The following is an 18,462-nucleotide window of genomic DNA, read 5'->3' as shown; positions in this document are numbered from 1 at the left end:
CTACAATCTGTTGCAAAAACTGGGATTTAAAACTATTTTGAAACAAGATTTCACTCGTTAACACACACTTCTGGGAACTTTGCAAAGCAACGTAACTGAAGATGGAGTGTTCACAACAGTTTAGGGTAAAATATCAATCAGAATTGGAAGTGTGTGTGTTGGAGACTCAAAACCAGATTACGATTACCAGAATCTGATTACGATTACGATCAAAGACGATCATCATTCCTTTTTTCCTGCTCTTTAAAATTGGAGGTAAGCCACCAGAGGCTAATTTATATTTTAGCCTTCTGTGGAGAGGAAGTAATATATGTTTTTAATGTAGTTTACAGAAATGATGGCTTTGAGCAAACTTAAATTATTAGTTTTTTTCTCATGACAAGAAGATACCAAAGAAACAGTGGTGATGTAAGTTAAGAAGAAATATATTAACATATAGGTACTTTTACAGCATTAGATCTTCAAATTGCTGTGCGGTATAGCTACAGCCACAGTTCAGACAACAACCTTTTGAGAACAGAAATATTTTTCAGACCATTGCATAATGCTAGCAATGTTGTCTCTTGAATGGAATTTGACTTTACAAATACCAGTTGTATATAGTAAATATTTAATATCAAAGGAGTCCAAAGCAATTTTACAAGTTATATATAAGGATTACTTTAAATCAACACCTCTGGATGACATATGCTAGCTATTTTACAGTGCATAGCAATGCCATACAATAATCTAGGGGCAGGAAATGAACAACTAAAACTGCAAGAGAGAATCTAACTAGACAGAATGTAATTACTCAATACTCAGTAATGCTACCTTGCTTGTACTGAGAAACATCTGCCTTCACAGTAGTCCCATGACAAGACTACTCACTAAATAAGGTACTAAATACAAGTTAGAGATGGCAAAAATCAGGTACTCAAATTGGAAGATGGCCAGACCAGCAGAGTTAAATATTCAGATTCTTATACCAAGTGCCATGGGATCTGTAATGATGGCTATATGAGAATTTAGAATAGTGCAATGAGATAGCAACACATAACATGCCCCTACCCAGAGGGCTCAAATCACCAATCTAGGTCTTGAGTGGAATATATCCAATAAACTACTGACCCAGCTAAACCCTCTTTAGTTTGTGAAATCTAATAGGACTATCAGAAAGCAGCATGGTTTTGAGAAATTTGTCCTAAAAAGGAACCAAGATACACCCACATGGATTTCTCCTTTGTGAGAATCAATTTGGGATGTAGCTCTGCACTTTTGTTCTGCTACTGTCACTAACAAGTTATTTTTGTGTGACCCACTACTGGTTGGTTCAGCATAGGTCTTTAGAAAAAGTCTACAGCAAACAGAGTTGCAGAGGGAGTAAGTGGTGACTAGTCTACATGAACACTTTGGACCGTCTTGCTATCATAGCATATAGCTAATTAATTCCTGTGTGTATTCTGCTGGTAAATATTTACATTTTTTCCAGCAAGTTCTAAGGATTTTTATAGTGAAAATGAATGCAGGAGAAGCAATAGGCAATTTTTCAAAAGGTACTTGGCTGCAAACTACTAATGAAATACACTGAATTGTTTTGTTTTGAATCTTGTAAGGTCCTTTAGTTTAAAATGAGCAGGGGAGATGGATAAAGGCAGAAATCCTAAGGCGCATTCTTGCTGCTTACCATTTTATAATCCCAACTGAATGTAGTATGTTGCAAAGCAAATTACTGACCAAAATCACCTTATGTGCAGAAGACAAGTGCTCTTTTCTTCCACTTTGAACACAGAGGTGATGGAAGCAAAAGTGAGATATATTAGTACAATATTACACATATTGACTATATCATGCATGGAGTTATTAGTTGCAAGTGTATGACTGAAAAATTAGTGTATTTTTCCACTACAGAGTTAATAAAATTGAAACACTATATGTTAATTACACACACAGTGCTGGGCCAGAAGCAGCTTTTCCTATACAGAGAATGTCACAACTTTAAGGTCCATTATCTCAGGCTGCTGCTAGAAAGGTGAGCGGTATGCCACTGAAGACTGGAGGAAAGTTTCCCCCTTTCAGTTTGACCCAGGACTTGCTTGTAGTGATGCAGGGCTCCAGCTTCAGCTACAGAAAAGTTACGTTAGCTCATGTTTAGATGTTTTGAGGCTCTCTCTGAGCTGCGTATAGTTGGGCTCCAAGAAACAAAGGCACCTGGTTCCACAGATAGACTGTCAAGAAGTAACTCTAAAGATTAAAATCTAACCCTAAAAATAGTTTTTCTGCAATATGCAAAAGTGCAGAACACTTTATAGTATGGTATGAGGGTTTTATTAGCACTCATTTGGTATGATCTCCCACCCTCTCCTTGAATATGCAGAGACCTAGATTCAGCTATCAGAATAAAACTGGATACTTAATAAAAGCAATTATTATAAAATATTATGCTGTAAACTGATTAAAATATTTTATATGCCCAGCAAAGCTGAACCTCTTTAAATGTACAGAATTTGCAATTTCTCCAGCACAAGTTCTACTCAAGTGAACTTGTCCAGAGTCAAATTTCAAGTAAACAACAGAATGAAGAACAGAACCCAGGAGTCTATTTTCCCAGTCCCTTCACCATCAGACCACAACAGCTATTATTAATGTACCTGTAGCGAGATCTAAAGAAAAGCACACAATTTAATTTAAAAACAGGGAATACTGCAGGGCCAATGAGCCTAGATGCTGGCGTTCTTCAAACACCCAAGATATATTAGATAGGTTTTAGAGTTGGTTGAAAGTCATGCCAAAGCCCTGGTCTACACTTACCTGGCGATTCAGCGGTAGTCGATGGGAGTTACACAAACTATGCAGAAGTAGTCTGCATAAATCCCGTCGACTGCTGTGCTTCCATTTTGTGCGGTGTCTTCACTGCACTGCGCTGACAGAAACTGCATTCCTGTCGACGCAGCGTTATGTCACTTGAGGAGGTGGTTTTTAGGTCGACTTCTGGATCGATTAAGGGGGTCTTCACTGACCACTCAATCGATCCAGAAAGGTCGATCTGACGGTGGGGACTTTGCTGCCGTCAGTATAGACATACCCAAAGACATTTTGTTTAAAAGAAAAACACAGCTCTAATATGGCTAAGTTATAGGTGAGTTAATTTAGAAAATAAGAATCAAAGAGCCAAAAACATATGCCAAGTTTTAAGTCATTGTGTAACAAAGACTCGTTCTCCATAGTTAATATAGTTCTTGCCATGTTCAGACTGGCCCATACTACATTTCCCCTTTGCCTCATTAGTGAAGAGGAAATGCAGCTCCTTTCCCTTTGATTGACAGTTCAAATAATTCTTAGTCCTGCTTTACCAGCCCTCCAGTCAAAAGTTAATGGAATTTTAGCCAGAGGTTGTCCCAGTTAAATCTATGTAACCCACTGCAGGTATCTTTTGATAGCGGCAAAGCTTACTTTGCATAGGCTGGAAAATAAAGACTAGGCCTAAATTTAGTTAAGAAAATTAATTAAGCAAAATGAAAAATATCAAAAACTGTGTTTCACCCAGTTGTCTGTCAGTGCCCTAGAAAAATGGCTCTGTGTCAAGACCCAAGAAGTCTGTTTGCATTGGTGGGTCTTTCTGCTTTATAGAAAACAAGATTCTTTATTTCTCTCTTGTTAAGAAACTATTTGCACCTACCACGTATTTGGAGCCAGAATCCAATTACCCATTATGGACTTGCTCTCAACAAACTTGATTAATCCATCAATATTTACATGAGCAAGAACTAGCCACATAACTAAGATTCTGAAAGACCAGATCCTATATCATTTTTCAATGCCAGTTTGTAGGTCTGCCTCATCTTTCACACAACCCCAAAAGGTATAGAGAACAAGCTATAACCTCTTCTATCTAATTGCACTTGCAGTCTATGGTAACATTTCAGAAAGGGTTTTGTCTGTCTCCAGCCATACTACCCCCTTACCCTCCTGCCCTGCCTTAAGCAAAAGGTAACTCTTTTGGCAATCCCCAACTGTGAATAAATATTTAACAAGGTAAACTCGTGAGCAGCTGTCACAAACGTATTATTACAACTTACTCATAGAGAAACTACATTAAGATTTGGAAGTATAACACAAATTAGAATTCCATTATAGAATGTCTTTGTTTGTAAAAAACTTCACCAAAAAACTCAACCAAACAAACAGAATTCCTCCTTTCCATTAAATCTCCATCATAGAATCTTAGGACTGGAAGGGACCTCAAAAGGTCTTCTAATCCAGTCCCTGACACTCAAAGCAGGACTAAGTTATCTAGACCATCCCTGACAGGTGTTTGTCTAACCTGGTCTTAAAAATCTCCAATGATGAAGATTCCACAACTTTCCTAGACAATTTATTCCAATGCTTAACTATCCTGACAGTTAGGAAGTTTTTCCTAATGTCCAACCTAAACCGCCCTTGGTGCAATTCAAGCACATGGCTTCCTGTGCTATCCTCAGAGGTTAACAAGAACAATTTTTCTTCCTCCTCTTTGTAACAACCTTTTAGGTACTTGAGAACGGTTATGCCCCCTCCCCCTTGGTCTTCTCTTCTCCAGACTAAACAAACCACATTTTTTCAATCTTCCTTCATAGGTCATGTTTTCTAAATCTTTAATCATTTTTGATGCTCTTCTCTGGACTTGCTCCACTTGTCCACATCTTTCCTGAAACATGGCAACCAGAACTGGACACAAAACTCCAGCTGAGGACTAATCAGCAAGGAGTAGAGTGGAAAAATTATTTCTCGTATCTTGCTTACAACATTCCTGCTAATACATCCCAGAATGATGTTAGCTTTTTTGCAACAATGTTACACTGTTAACACATATTTAGATTGTGATCCACTAGGACCCCCAGATCCCTTTCCACAGTACTCCTTCCTAGGCAGCCATTTCCTATTTTGTATGTGTGCAACTGACTGTTGTTTCCTAAGTGCACTACTTTGTCTTTCTCCTTTTTCAATTTCATTCTATTTACTTCAGACCATGTCCAGATAAATTTGGAATTTTAATCCTATTCTCCAAAGCACTTGCAATCACTCCCAGGCTGGTATGCCATTAGCTAAATCATTGATGAAGATATTTAAAAGAACTGGACCCAGAACTGATCCCTGTGGGAACCACTTGATATGCCCTTCCAGCTTGTCTGTGAAGGGCATATCAGGGAATGTTTGTATGTCTATATCTGTTCAGAATTCATCTCCCCATACATTGCACCTCATTGCTTCCCAAAGCTTGGTTCAAAGTGAGTGATTCTGGAAAAAAAAAAAAAAAAAAAAAAAGGCAATTTTTCGTTTATCTAGTAAAAAGCAGTCAATAGTTTCTTGCTTTGCTTTAAAAATATAATCCACTCGAAGAATACAAATTGATTCAAGAATTCTATTTTGTTGATATGAAAGTAAAATCAAAGGAATTTTCATTGCACATTTCCAAACATGACCCTCAGCTAGCATTTCCAACTACATCTGTTTCACTGGTTTATTTATTTATTTATTCGTTCTTAGAACATCAGTCACCATCTTCCTAGGTGCAATATTCAAGGTCTGTTTTTCAAATAACTACTCCAGTTAGTTCCTTAACGATTTATTGACCATCACCCACAGTCTGCAATAAAGGATCTTGGACACATTGTGTTACACACTGTACAAATACAAAGGAAGATACTTTGGAGCAGTGTCTGTACCTATGGTTGGAGGTAAGACAGAACTGAGCATGAAACAGTCAAACAGCAGATGGAAACGAAAAGGGTAACAATGTGACTGCCTCTTACATAAACTGTGCAGCAGCCAACCTGCTTCCAAATCATTTGACTTTGTTTTAAAAATAAAACAAAAACAAAAAAAAACAAACAGTTACTTATCTGCGACTCCACACAACCCAGTCATTGTTGATTGGGCACTATCTTGTAGATGTCACAAGAGGAGGATAATGGCTTTCTGGATTAATCTAGGGGGATGCATACAGATATTTTACTGATTTCTAATAAAGGAGTTTATTTTGTATTACCTTTAGGAAAATAATATGCTGTACTTTACATACAGCTGTTTTATTTCTGGCCTAGAGTTGATAGCTAATTAAATCATTTGTCTATAGAAAGGCCATTTGAACTTTCTGCATGTGTATTTCTGCTAGTTATGTATATTATAATAATACTTTTAGTCCTTCCCACAAAATGCCTCTGGAAGAGATTATCACCTCGTTATCTGCATGAGCAGAAGGATGACAAGTTTTGAAGTTCTGTTCCCCTGTAAATTACTTATAATAAATTTAAGGAGAAACCTTATTAGAAATACATCGAAAGCTAGCTAGCTTTCTGTGGAAAAAATAATTTTCTCCAAGAATAAAACTCTATACTTAACAAGCAATTATTATAAAATATTAAGCTGTAAACTGATTTTATTAAAATATAAATTTATTTTCTTCTACTGAATAAACTATCAAGTCAGACATCACATTTGTCTCCATTTCCTAAAAGACAGAATGTTCTTTCAAAACATATCTGTCATTCTCCAGAGTGGCTGATCAAACCTGTTAGTGAAAAATGTTTTGAGCAGGCAACTTGTAATACAGCCATGGTTTATTTCTGTCAGAGGCTGACTGCTGAAGTGTGAAAGAAACTCATTAAAAATCTCTGACTGTGATTCTGCATTGGAAGGAAAAAAAGAAAATACTTAATGAAGGGTACACTTAGCCTGAAGCCACATTCATATTCTGCTTTTCATTTTCCTCTATTCTAGCAAGCAATTAAAAGACAGCAATTAGTCATGGGAGCATAATTTATACTGGTCATACTGGGGGATTAAAGAAATTAATGTTTTTATTTTATGCTAACATTATGAAAGTTTAATGAGAGAAATCAGGAATAACAAAAGAGGACAAAAAGGGAATACTAAAATAAATAGATGAATCTTTTACCTTAATCTTAGAACAAGATTCACTGCGTGTGGAACTTCAGTATATTCATCACTAACAGTAGGCAGGGACTATTAAAGAAAAAAGCAGCATGTAGTTACAATGGATGCCAGACAGAAAAGTTTAAATAGTTGCCCTGTTATAGGTTTGATGCAAGCATAAAATATTAAACACATACTATGACTCTCAAGCATCTTTTAAGCGCTTTATTAAAGTGCTAGGTCTAAAGTGCAAACGAAACCAACAGAATGGTTTGTGTATTTAAATACATTACAGAGCCACAAACCATGGAGCTTAAATTAGGGCACTGGATGAAAGAGTTGTTACTCCACTCAGTATCAAACTCTGATAATCTATTAAATAATAATTACACAGTTAGAATTCTGTGCTGTTCTTTGGTTGTCTTCACACAGCACTAAATTTCTCATCTTAATCCCAGTTAACTCTTGTTTCTAGGTGGAGAGCTAACAGAGTCTACCATGATGGACCTCACCAGCTTTGTCACATCTTTATCATGGGAATCTGTGTTCAGGATTTCTGTTTCCATCTTCATGTTATCCTTCATGTTATCCACTCCATCTCCCCTCTCCTCCCTCCCCCCCCCAATTTAAGAATCTGTACTTCCCTGAAATCTCAAAAAAACAAACCAACCAACCAACCCTAATCTATAACTATTGACCGTACCTGAGGATCCTGTATAGATAGATTCTGGATCTGTTCTGGGATATTAGTGGCATTCATGGAGATCTGTTAAAAGATTATTATGAAGTCTTTTGATTTTAAAAAATCCACACACCACCAAAATACTTATATGAACGCTCGTTTTCTGACAGCGATGCCAGTTAAGGCATACTTATTTTGGGGAGAGGGGAAGAGACACCACACATTTCAGATTCATAAAAGAAGTCATTTTTAACATATCTAGTCAAGTATGGGTACAAATTTAGCTTCTAACGAAATTCAAAAATCCGTGGTCAACAAAAGCTAAATGAGAATTCTTTCAATTAACTCATGTGTGTCTATAGTAAGATCACAACCTCTTGCATGTATTTCTACATCTACTATAGATCCATCATTTCAAAGTGATGGGCTTGCACATCCCCATGAAGACTGACAGGCACACGGCACAATGACATGCTCTCTAGTCTTACTGTGACCACCTCTGACCCAAGGCAATATCCTACAGCAGGGGTCGGCAACCTTTCACAAATGGCATGTCTCATCTTCTTTGCCCCCCTCCCGGTTCCACCCCTCTCCCACATGACATGGGCCCAGCGCCCTGGTCAGGAGCCGCTCCTGACACCACCAAAAATTATAAACAACCCTGGCACCAATGGCAGCGTGAGTGCTGCTCAAAATCATCTCGTGTGCCACATTTGGCACACATGCTATAGGTTGCCGACCCCTGTCCTACAGCATTTAGAGAAGTACAAAGATTAACAGAAGAATAAGAACAATGTTTCTTCCACATTTTTGAACTAAACAGTATCCAATTCCTAAGCAGTAGAGACACTGTATAAAATCCAACAACTTTTGTCCAGGGAACAGATTACTGATTTAACAGGGTGGACGATTCTGCATGTCTGATGTACCAGACAACGTTTACATATACATTCAGAATGATTAATCTGAAATGAAAGGAACTGCCTGGTAATCCCACCTTCACACAGCAAAAGGAGACTTGAATAGAGACCATTGCTCAGAGATTACTATGAGCCGCCAATGTGATGCAGCAGTGGGAAAAAAAGCTAATGCAGTTCTAGGATGCATCCGGCGAGGTATTTCCAGTAGAGACAGGGAAGTGTTAGTACCATTATACAAAGCGCTGGCAAGACCTCATCAGGAATACTGTGTGCAATTCTGGTCTTCCATGTTTAAGAAAGATGAATTCAAACTGAAACAGGTGCAGAGAAGGGCTACTAGAATGATCCAAGGAATGGAAAACCTACCTTATGAGAGGAGACAAAGAGCTTGGCTTGTTTAACCTAACCAAAAGAAGGCTGAGGGGAGATCTGATTGCTCTCTATAAATACATCAGAGGGAGAAATACCAGGAGTTATTTAAGTTAAGCACCAATGTGGACACAAGAACTAATGGATATAAACTGGCTATCAACAAGTTTAGGCTTGAAATTAGGTGAAGGTTGCTAACCATCAGTGGAGTGAAGTTCTGGAACAGCCTTCCAAGGGGAGCAGTGAGGCTAAAAAAAAAAAGCTAAAGGGCTTGAAGACTGAGCTTGATAAGTTTATGGAGGGGATGGTACAATGAGACTGCCTACAATGGCATGTAGTTGAATTGCGACTGCTAGCAACAAATATCTGCAATGGCTGGTGATGGGACACTAGATGGGGAAGGCTCTGAGTTATCACAGAGAATTCTTTCCCAGGTTGCTGGCTGATGGGTCTTGCCCACATACACAGGGTCAAATGGATTGTCATATTTGGGGTTGGGAAGGAATTTTCCCCCAGGTCAGATTGGCAGAGACCTTGGGGGTTTATCACCTTCCTCTGCAGCATGGGGCATGGGTCACTTGCTGGTCTGAACTAGTGTAAATCTGTAGCTTGAAATCTTTCAATCATGATTTGAGGACTTCAGTAACTCAGACAGAGGTAAGGGGTCTATTAGGCAGGTGAGGCTCTGTGGCCTGACTAGATGATCATGATGGTCCCTTCTGACCTTAGAGTCTATGAGAACTAATGCTCAAATGATACTTGGAGAGGCATCCAAATAGTCAAGGCTGTGAACAAGTGACTGCCTTAGTAATGTAGTCCACTGTGGCCTTTCACATTTGACCTACTGGAGTGAGCTAAGTAACTGGCAAAAGAAATTTTAATGGCTGAGACAGTAGGGATTTGGTGAAATCCGGGGGCAGGAAGTAAGGGACTATAATGTGTAAAGCACAGAGAAGCTGGAACACACCTGTGTCAGAGAGCACAGCAAGGCTGGTCACTGCCAAAGGGAAACTATATATCAGCTTCCAAGACAAAGGCCATTGGTGGGGGGAACAATCAACATCCACTACAGAACCCAGAGCGTCTGCCAGATATGAACAGTTCCCAGGGTGAGACCATTTTCTTTAAACTCCCTAGTATTCTCAGAGAACCAGCAGAAATGAGCACACCACCCTTGGAATACTTAAACCAAGGTGGAATGGCAAGCAAGTAGATGAGTCTACTTACTGAACCTGAGCAGCTACACTGCTAGGTGGCATGACCTTATTGTCGGGTGCTGCTTCCCTCTATTAAATATCAGACTTGTCAAAAGGGGGCGGCGTTCACAGAGGTGTTGCCTAAATGGACCAGGATGGTCTGAAAGATAAGACTTTCCTGACAGTGCTTGGTTAAAGCACACCATTATTTACAGTGAACCTTTCCTGCTTCCATCCATCATCCCAGACACAATAATCCATAAGATTTATTTTTAATAACCATTGTATGTCACCCTGGCTCCTGGAAAGGGGGAACAGTAGTGAAAAATAGTATTTCTCAGGGATATTTCTTGGACATTTTTTGAGGACTGGGACAAGAACCTGTGTCCTTGGCAACTACTTTATAAATATGGCAAATCCTCCAGAAGAAAAATATTTAGGCAGAATCTGATTTAGCCCTTTTGAAGTGAGAGGCTTAGTTGCAGACCCTCTGCTTTAAAATTATACACTCACACCCACCCACACAGAAGGGTGAGCCAACTACTTCACTAACTGCTCAGATAAAGAAATCTCTTTAAGTAGGTTGCTTTCAGAAGTTCCAGATTCTTGATCTCCTAGCAAAGACCTAATTTGTTAAATTTATGGATTTTGGAATTAATTGGGTAGATGACACAACTCTCAAATAGTTTAAGGAAGGGGGAAGAATGTGTCAACTCTCCAATTTACTCAAACAACATAAACTTTTATTCTGAAGGTTACCTCCTGCTTTGAAGAAGACTGCTCTAAAGAAGCACAAGGAGTTCACTGAACAGCACCACAAAACATCTCAGATCTAACAGCCGTTTTCCAAAGGGATGGGCACACCACATGTTAACTGGTTTCACGTTTGAGAGATTCAGGCAGGAATAATTTGAAAGATTTCTTTTGAATGTCAAGGAAGAGCACTGGGGTCAGCAAGAGAACAAACACAGAATCCCGTGATACCAAAACCTTTGTAGACTATCAGCCTCTATGTAGGACTCTGCAACACATCAGTCAGGATTGAAGGATCTGAAGCTGCAGTGAAATATGTTTCAAACATCCAATAAATAGGCATCATAGTACTTTGGCTGTAAACCAGAAATCCCATTAGCCCATTTATACATGGCAGGAATGCTTCCTAGTGTCAGCATAAGAAGATGGCATTTCATATGGTATTTCTTTTCTGTTTGGGGGTGACTGAATCAATCTATTGTACCACTATACTGCATATGGTATGAACCATTCTAATTACCAGTTATATGTCGTACTGATACAGATTGTAAAAGGCTGAAAACCCTCTGGAGACATATCAGCTACAGAGAAACAGTCACCATTAGTCTGAGGGGAAAAGGTAGTAATAAGTTTGATCCAGTTTTGAAGATTCATTAAAAATTGCCAAATTTCTCATCTTAATCAATTTTTTTTTTACTAGACTTCAAAACTAGAAAGCATGAGCAGAATATGCTTAGATTTCCTAGTCATTTTAGCTTGTGAGTGCTATAAGCTAATCACTCCAGGCCCACCTGCATAACCTTCATGCTCAACCCCTACATAAAATTATTTACTACTCTGTGAAAAGATTGCAGAATCAGGCCCCTACCATTTTACCCCAATCTTTATAAATATAAGAACTGGAAGTTAGCACAACATTTTTTCCTATCAAAACTATCTGGAAGCAATAAAGTAATAAAGAATGATTTACCTCTGTATTCTCCTCTTCTTTTACTCTTCTTGACTGTAGAAGAAGAAGTTAGATATTAGCTATTGTAGTTTATCTTGTACAGTAGAAATACTGTTGATTAAAAAGTAAATGAAAACCCTGCATTAGTTTGCTAGCGTATCAGTAGTAAGTAGAAAACAACTTACCTTTTCTTGAAAAAATGCAGCTTTGCCTTCCTCACTCTTTTCATCCATCTCATCATCACTCCACTCCCAGTCCCCATCTTCTGTCTTATGAAGATGGCCACTAGAGCCAGGTACTCGTCTAACCTTTGAAAAATGAAACACTAGGTGTTTAGTACCTGTACTTCTAAAGACTTACTTGCATTCTGGTATCTAAGCGTATTTATACCAACAGTTCTCCAATGCTGTCATTCTGTACTTCGATTCAGGAGAAAGTTCTTTCCATGGATCATCTCTCCAGTTAATTACCTGGGCTTTTAACAAACGTTTGATTGTGTGTGTCGTTCATGAAGGTTCCTGGGGGTCAATGGCGATTTACAGACCATCTTTTGAGAACCACCTGATTTACATAAACTATACAACTACTTGGGGCCAGAACCTACAAGCAATTACAGTGCATAGTGCTCACTACTGAGAGTAGCCTCTTTCTTAAATGGGATACACCATTCATGGTACTAGTCAAGGTTAAAGTTATACACTATTGTTTGCAGGATCCGAGCCTTAAGCAATTGGGTTATTGAAGTGTTTACACAGAAATGTTAGTCGATGTTAAATTGCTGGATTAAAATAAAGTTCCACCTCTTTGACCACACAATATGAGCCCTAAAAATAATAAAATGTTTTGCTGTCAACATGAAACAGATTTACTATGCATGGAGAGCTCTTCAAGCAAAAAAACCCTGACAAGCACAAAAATGTAGTGAAAACCTATTAAACGCTTCTGACCTTTAAAGTAAGTTTACATCTTTATAAATAACTAAGTAAAACGCATTCAGGCATGATTACGAAAACAGGAGGCATGCATGTAGCATGTTGCAGACTGTGCAAATGTATGTATATTAGGCAGCCTAATGAAGCACACACCAGGAGCATCCAGCAACTAACTCCTAAATCAAAAAAAAAATCAAATACCCTTCTGTTGCCATCTTGCTCTTTTTCAGAACCTGACATCATGCCTGTTTTCCCAGGATTCTGCTCAACCTACTTGAGCAAAACAAAACAGAATCAGACTACTCTTAACACACCTTCGAAAGCATTTATGAGACTCATGAGATTGCTAGACGCACAGCATGATAATCAGCAGCCACACTGGTGTTTGATTATAATCAGTTTCCTTAATTACTTCAAATTATCAAACCAAGAAACAAGAAATAGTCCACAGTGCAGAACTTTAAATGCCTTTGCAGTTAAACTCAAGAGGATGCCCTCCCCCATGGCCTATTGTACTGAAAGTATAAAATGGAAACTTTCTCATCTGAAAAAAAAAAAAAATCAACACATTGCAACAGGAAAAATGGACTATGAAGAGTTGTATGGTACTAGCCATTATCGTGTAATGGGGAGAACTTGTCATGACTGGGCTTGGGTAGTCAGATCTAGTGGTCAGAGCCAGAGTGGGGCCAAAGGTCACTGCCTAAGTGTCAGAGACAAAGGACAGGGATCAGGAACAAGGCAGGAACAGATTAGGAAACAGGAGCAAGGCAGGGAAGCAGGAATAAATAAGGAAGGTAGAGTTCTGGAGCCTGGCGAGAAGGCAGAGGTCAATGGAGTTGTCAGACAGGATTTCACCCAGTTGTATGGATAACTTCCTGTATCTATCTTTGGGTTTAAATAGAAAGCCCTATTTAAATAGGTCCTGTCATTCCTCCAATCAAGAGCCCAAAGAAAGCCTCCTGGATGTACTTGGTCAGCCTCCTCTCTACTTGGTCAGTTGGTAGCAAGTTCCTGGGTGAGAGCAGGGAGGTGTCAGTCAACTGCAAACCCCATGGACAGTGCTTAATTTGTGCCAAGGCTGACAGGGCTGAGCCCCAGCACTTTTGGGCTTGGCAGTTCATATCCCCGGCACCTCTGGGCTTGTTTCATCAGTTAGGAATGTAAAAAAAATTGCTTTAACCCCACCTAATTGCTTGAGCCTTGGCACCCCTTTCATTACAAATTAAAGGAATGCCCATGGACCCACATTTGAGACACATGCAGTCATGATAGAACAATGCATAGAAAGCAGTTTTCTGGGCAATCAGAAACACCAGAGAAGATACCTTTTCAAAGATTTTTTTTTTAAGTAATCCTTTTTAGTTATTACTACCGTGATCAGATATAGACATTTAAGCATTTGGAGGTTAAACAGCGTAGACTAGCTCAGAATTCTACACAACATTTTCATGTTTACAGAAACATGACAACTTGGTCCGGGTTTGGTTTTACGAAGGTTTTTATTTGTACCATTTCTCAAAAGAAATCCAAGTCCAAAGCGAGGTGTGCTGAAGTACATTATGCATTTGTTTATTTAATCCTATCATGATAATGGTCACAAACAGGCTGTGAAGGGAAGACAAAAGTCATTACCATGAGTGGTGCTATTTTGCAACACTGAAGGGGGGGGAGAGAGGGGGCGCGGAAGAAAAACCAAATTCCCATCCAGTCAGGATGAAGGAGTTTTGGTTTTGCTTTTTTAAATAGATGAAAATCTACATGGAGACCTAAACTTGCAGAATCCATGTGAGGGTGGTTACTCTTCAGTAGCTGTTTACTGTTACCTGGAGAGCTACATAGCTCAAGGTAGACTGCTGAGGATTTTAAAGATATTGGAGTGTGACCATGACACCCTAACGTTACACCACATATAGTACACCTATTTGGTTTAACAAAGACAAACCAAACCAAACAGGTTTCAAACACCAGTCTCCAAAGAACTATGCAATACTCATATTAATACAGTGCAAAAAGCTGCTCTGCAATCTGTTGCAAATATAGGCTTAGAGTTAGACAACACAATTATTCTTCAAACAACTGCACTGAAAGCTCTGAGATTACATCAGCCACAAGCCAAAATGCACTTTTCAGACAACTTGTTTTTATATTCTCAACATCTATAAACCTTTCGAATCTGACACGGTCACATACTACACTTTTGGTGCTTTGCACAAACATTTACACACATTTTCTGTTGTACTGAAGACCTCTTCTAACCAGGGTGATTTTAATGGAGTTGAATGGTGCTGGCAGAGGGTTTTAAGAGAGAGCCTTACTAATGAAGAAACTTGAAGCACACTCTGCCTTTTAATAAACAATAAACAAATGTCTCAAGGAAAAAAATTGTCAAACAAAATATGGTGTTCAACTGAATAATTTTTTTTGAAAGTTGTCTGAAGGCAGAATAAATGCAAATCTAGGCCCATAGGGATCAGCAGGATGTGAAAGACCATAGGACACACTTGCGTGAAAGAAAATAGGAACCTCAGCTGCAGCAAAAACCCCAAGCCATTGAATAAGAAGTCACCTTCAAGGATTGCAACTGTGCAGAAATTCTGCACAAAACTTTGTTTTAATATACCATGCAAGCTTGACACTTATGTTCTCCGCAAATGAATTTTGAACTTTTGTTTGCCAGGATCAAGGGTGAATTGAGTGACTCAATGCAAACTCAGTTTAGTTCAGACTACAGTTATCTTAATCTGCATACTATCAACAGGTACTAATGAACTTGCTTAAGTAAGCTGGAGTGGGGAGGAGAAGGGAAATGGCAAAGCAGTAGGGGGAAGAAAAAAACAGCTGCATGCTTGTTGCCCTTTTTCACACAACCTTACAACAGGCAATATCACAAACAGGTTGGAACTATGCTAGCTGGAAATGCTCATTGCAATAGGAACATTATCTGTCTTGAAACACATCCTTAACATTGTGCAGCCCCAACACCTTCAGCCCTTGCACCTTCTTTAGTTTTCTGAACTGGCTCATTCACATGTTATGAACTGTACACATATGCACAAAATAAATTTGAACCAAGTAAGTTCAGGCTGAGAGGTATAAACATTCAAACTAGCATGTAATCACTTCCAAATTACACAGAACAAGCATCAGAGCAAGTGACAGAGCCACAGACGGAGCCTGGTAAGTTTCTGGTGCCATATTTATTAATGTATGGATGGGAGGATTTCCTGCTTTTGGGGCTATTAAGTTGTATTAATACAAGATAGTTTTGGTGTGCTTCCTTTCAGGGTGGACCCCTCACCATTCCTCTAGTACCTCCCTACCCCCCAGTAGAATATGGGATCCAAAATGGACACCACAAAAAAAGAGAGAAAAGTTAAACAAGCAGTTATGAAATTTTTACTAGGTACTCGCCGATTGTTATAAGTATGGGTTGGGGCTCCCCGATTAATAGCCTCATGTACCCCTCCTGTTTAATGCAACACATCTTGTAAATGGGCCATACCTGCACTGTCCCAGAATGCGTATGAACAGAGAACCCACAACTTATGCTTCCAAACATTATGAGTCCAAACAAAATGAGTGTGTGTATTTGGTCCATCGCTAGCTTTAATGTGAATCCAAATGACAGCAGAAGCTCTATGGCAGGCAGTGAGTTGGGTCTGTACTTGGATACAGGGTGCTCGTAAGAAGACTGTACTGCATCTCCATGCTAAACCCATATCTTGTCGGTTTTACTGGCTGATGATGAAAGTGAAATTCTCAAAGCATAGGAACCCCAGATGATTGGGTATGTTTTGGGGCAGGGAACACTTATAAAAGGGCTGTCTCTGTAACTCACGAGCCTTCTCCATTGAGAGATGTGCTAGTCAGACACTAGAGGCCTAAATATGTCCTTAGCGTTGTGATGGAGCGTGCCCCCCACATGAGCCCTGCAACAGCTGAATTAGGCTAGGTAGGGCCAATCAGATAATTAGGCCGCAAACAGGGAATCTTTAAGATGGAGACAGCTAATTAGAGAAGCTCATCTATGAGAGAGAGGCAGGGCTTCTACAGAAAACAGGAAGCATGGGGGGTGGCTGCAGGGAAGGAATTTGCAGTCAATCCCTGGAGAAAGGGTGGTGTGCTTGGGGAGCTGCAGAGATGAGTTCCTAAAGTTACTCTCTGCTGGGAGGGAATGAAGAGCATGGCAAACCCAGAGGAGCAGGGAAGGCCAAGAAGTATGGAAGCAGCTCAGGGACAGGCAGCAAGGCGAGGGAATTAGCCTTGGCTGCTGTGTAGAGGGTCCATGAGCCAGAACTCAAAGTAGAGGGTCAGACACTGTGGGAGTGTCAGACACTGCCAGACACTGTGGGAGTGGCCCTGTGAGGCAGTGAAGTTGAAGACTGCCTGAGATTGCTGAAGAGAAGGAACCTTTATACTCTCCCTCCACCCCACCCCCCACAGAAAGGGAAACACCAGTGACCTAACCGGATGGCTGAGTCACAAAGAGGACATTTCTGTTCCTAGAGCAAGAGAAAGCTGCTGAAGAGAAACTGACAGAGGGTGTAACCACTGGAAGGGGCATGTGCCGGATCAAGCTAATCCCCAGAACCGCCAGAATATGACGACGTTCGGTGGCGAGTGGAGCAACCACGCCACACATATACACAGATGGCTGTCTTCTGCTGTTCTGGAACAGAAGTTCACGCTTCTACATGAGGATATCCAGAATATTAATATTCTCCAGAGCCTGCCCTGCTCGAAAGGCTAGAAAAATCATAGCTTAGTAATTAGGACAGAAAAACTCCCCTCCCACTCCCCCTGGAAAAAATAAAGGGGATACAGAAATAATTTCAATTAAATGTTGTGTACGTGTACACACACACACACACACACCCCCATTTCAGCATGTTGAGTGATGGTTTTCAAACGACATCTGAAAGGTGCAGTGTTGTGTGTGAATAAAATACAGCCCACAGATAAAGTATCATCTTATGACCTTTAATTAAAGCAGCCCCTTTCATGCAGTGGGAATGTAATTAAAAAAAAAAAAAAAAAAAAAAAAAAAAAAAGACAATAATGGGCTCTCTTTTTCTCCTTTCAAGGCCTTCCACCTCCAGACAGGGAAAACACATAGCATCAGGAGCCTTTGAGGTTTGGACCAACCTACTGCAAGCGGTAGGACAAAGAATCTGAGATGAGCAAATGCACCAGAAAGTCAAAGGAGAACAGAGGGACAGTGGACACCCAGGAATAGCTGGTCATGTCATACGGGAAAGTGGACCTTTGACTGTTCTGGCAAGTTGTTTACTAGGTTGTAAATTTGGAAGGCAGCTGATCTGCCTTTCTGGTTTTTACATTAGCATGTAAATACCTGGGTGCAAATTCAAACATCTTATTTTACACAAGGCTACATATAATAAAATTTGCTATTGTAATGTTAGAAGTGGCACAAACTTTAATGAATGTCGTTATATGCCCATCATCAGTAACTTTCACAACACAAACGGTCATCATAGTAATCCATAAACTGTGAGTTGTAGTACATGGCCTGTATTGATAAAATGTATAACATATCAACACATTTCATGAAAGTGTTTACAAAATTCACAATATTTAACATAACACATTTACAAATATTTTCCCACAGCTGCCCCACACCCTACATAGGACAGACTAAAATACCATTTCATTCCTATTCATGAATGGTACCATGCAAACCCATCATGTGGGAGCACAAAGCATCCTTGATTTCTGTTGTGCATGTGTATGCAGCGCCAGTCAC

At 39.6% G+C, this 18,462-nt stretch overlaps 1 protein-coding gene across 3 annotated transcripts in view; it reads right to left on the bottom strand.

Annotated features, from left to right (window-relative positions):
- Positions 1-18,462, bottom strand: part of STK39 (serine/threonine kinase 39) — a 158,257-nt gene that overhangs the window by 56,806 nt on the left and 82,989 nt on the right. For 2 of the 3 annotated variants that reach the window (XM_067549301.1, XM_067549303.1), the window contains exons 11-15: positions 12,897-12,965; positions 11,949-12,071; positions 11,785-11,817; positions 7,598-7,660; positions 6,917-6,984 (exon numbers count right to left, since the gene is read on the bottom strand). In XM_067549301.1, coding sequence (XP_067405402.1) covers positions 6,917-6,984; positions 7,598-7,660; positions 11,785-11,817; positions 11,949-12,071; positions 12,897-12,965 — 356 coding nt within the window. The remainder of the gene's footprint in view (positions 1-6,916; positions 6,985-7,597; positions 7,661-11,784; positions 11,818-11,948; positions 12,072-12,896; positions 12,966-18,462) is intronic. The other variant, XM_067549302.1, reaches the window with a different exon arrangement.

The sequence above is a fragment of the Emydura macquarii genome, unplaced genomic scaffold (genome assembly GCF_026122565.2).
Source record: "Emydura macquarii macquarii isolate MOO-44397 ecotype Brisbane River unplaced genomic scaffold, CSIRO-AGI_Emac_v2 contig_1253, whole genome shotgun sequence".
Lineage (NCBI taxonomy): Eukaryota > Metazoa > Chordata > Testudines > Chelidae > Emydura > Emydura macquarii.
The sequence above is the reverse complement of the archived record's forward strand: the minus strand, read 5'-3'. Positions and strand labels throughout refer to the sequence as shown.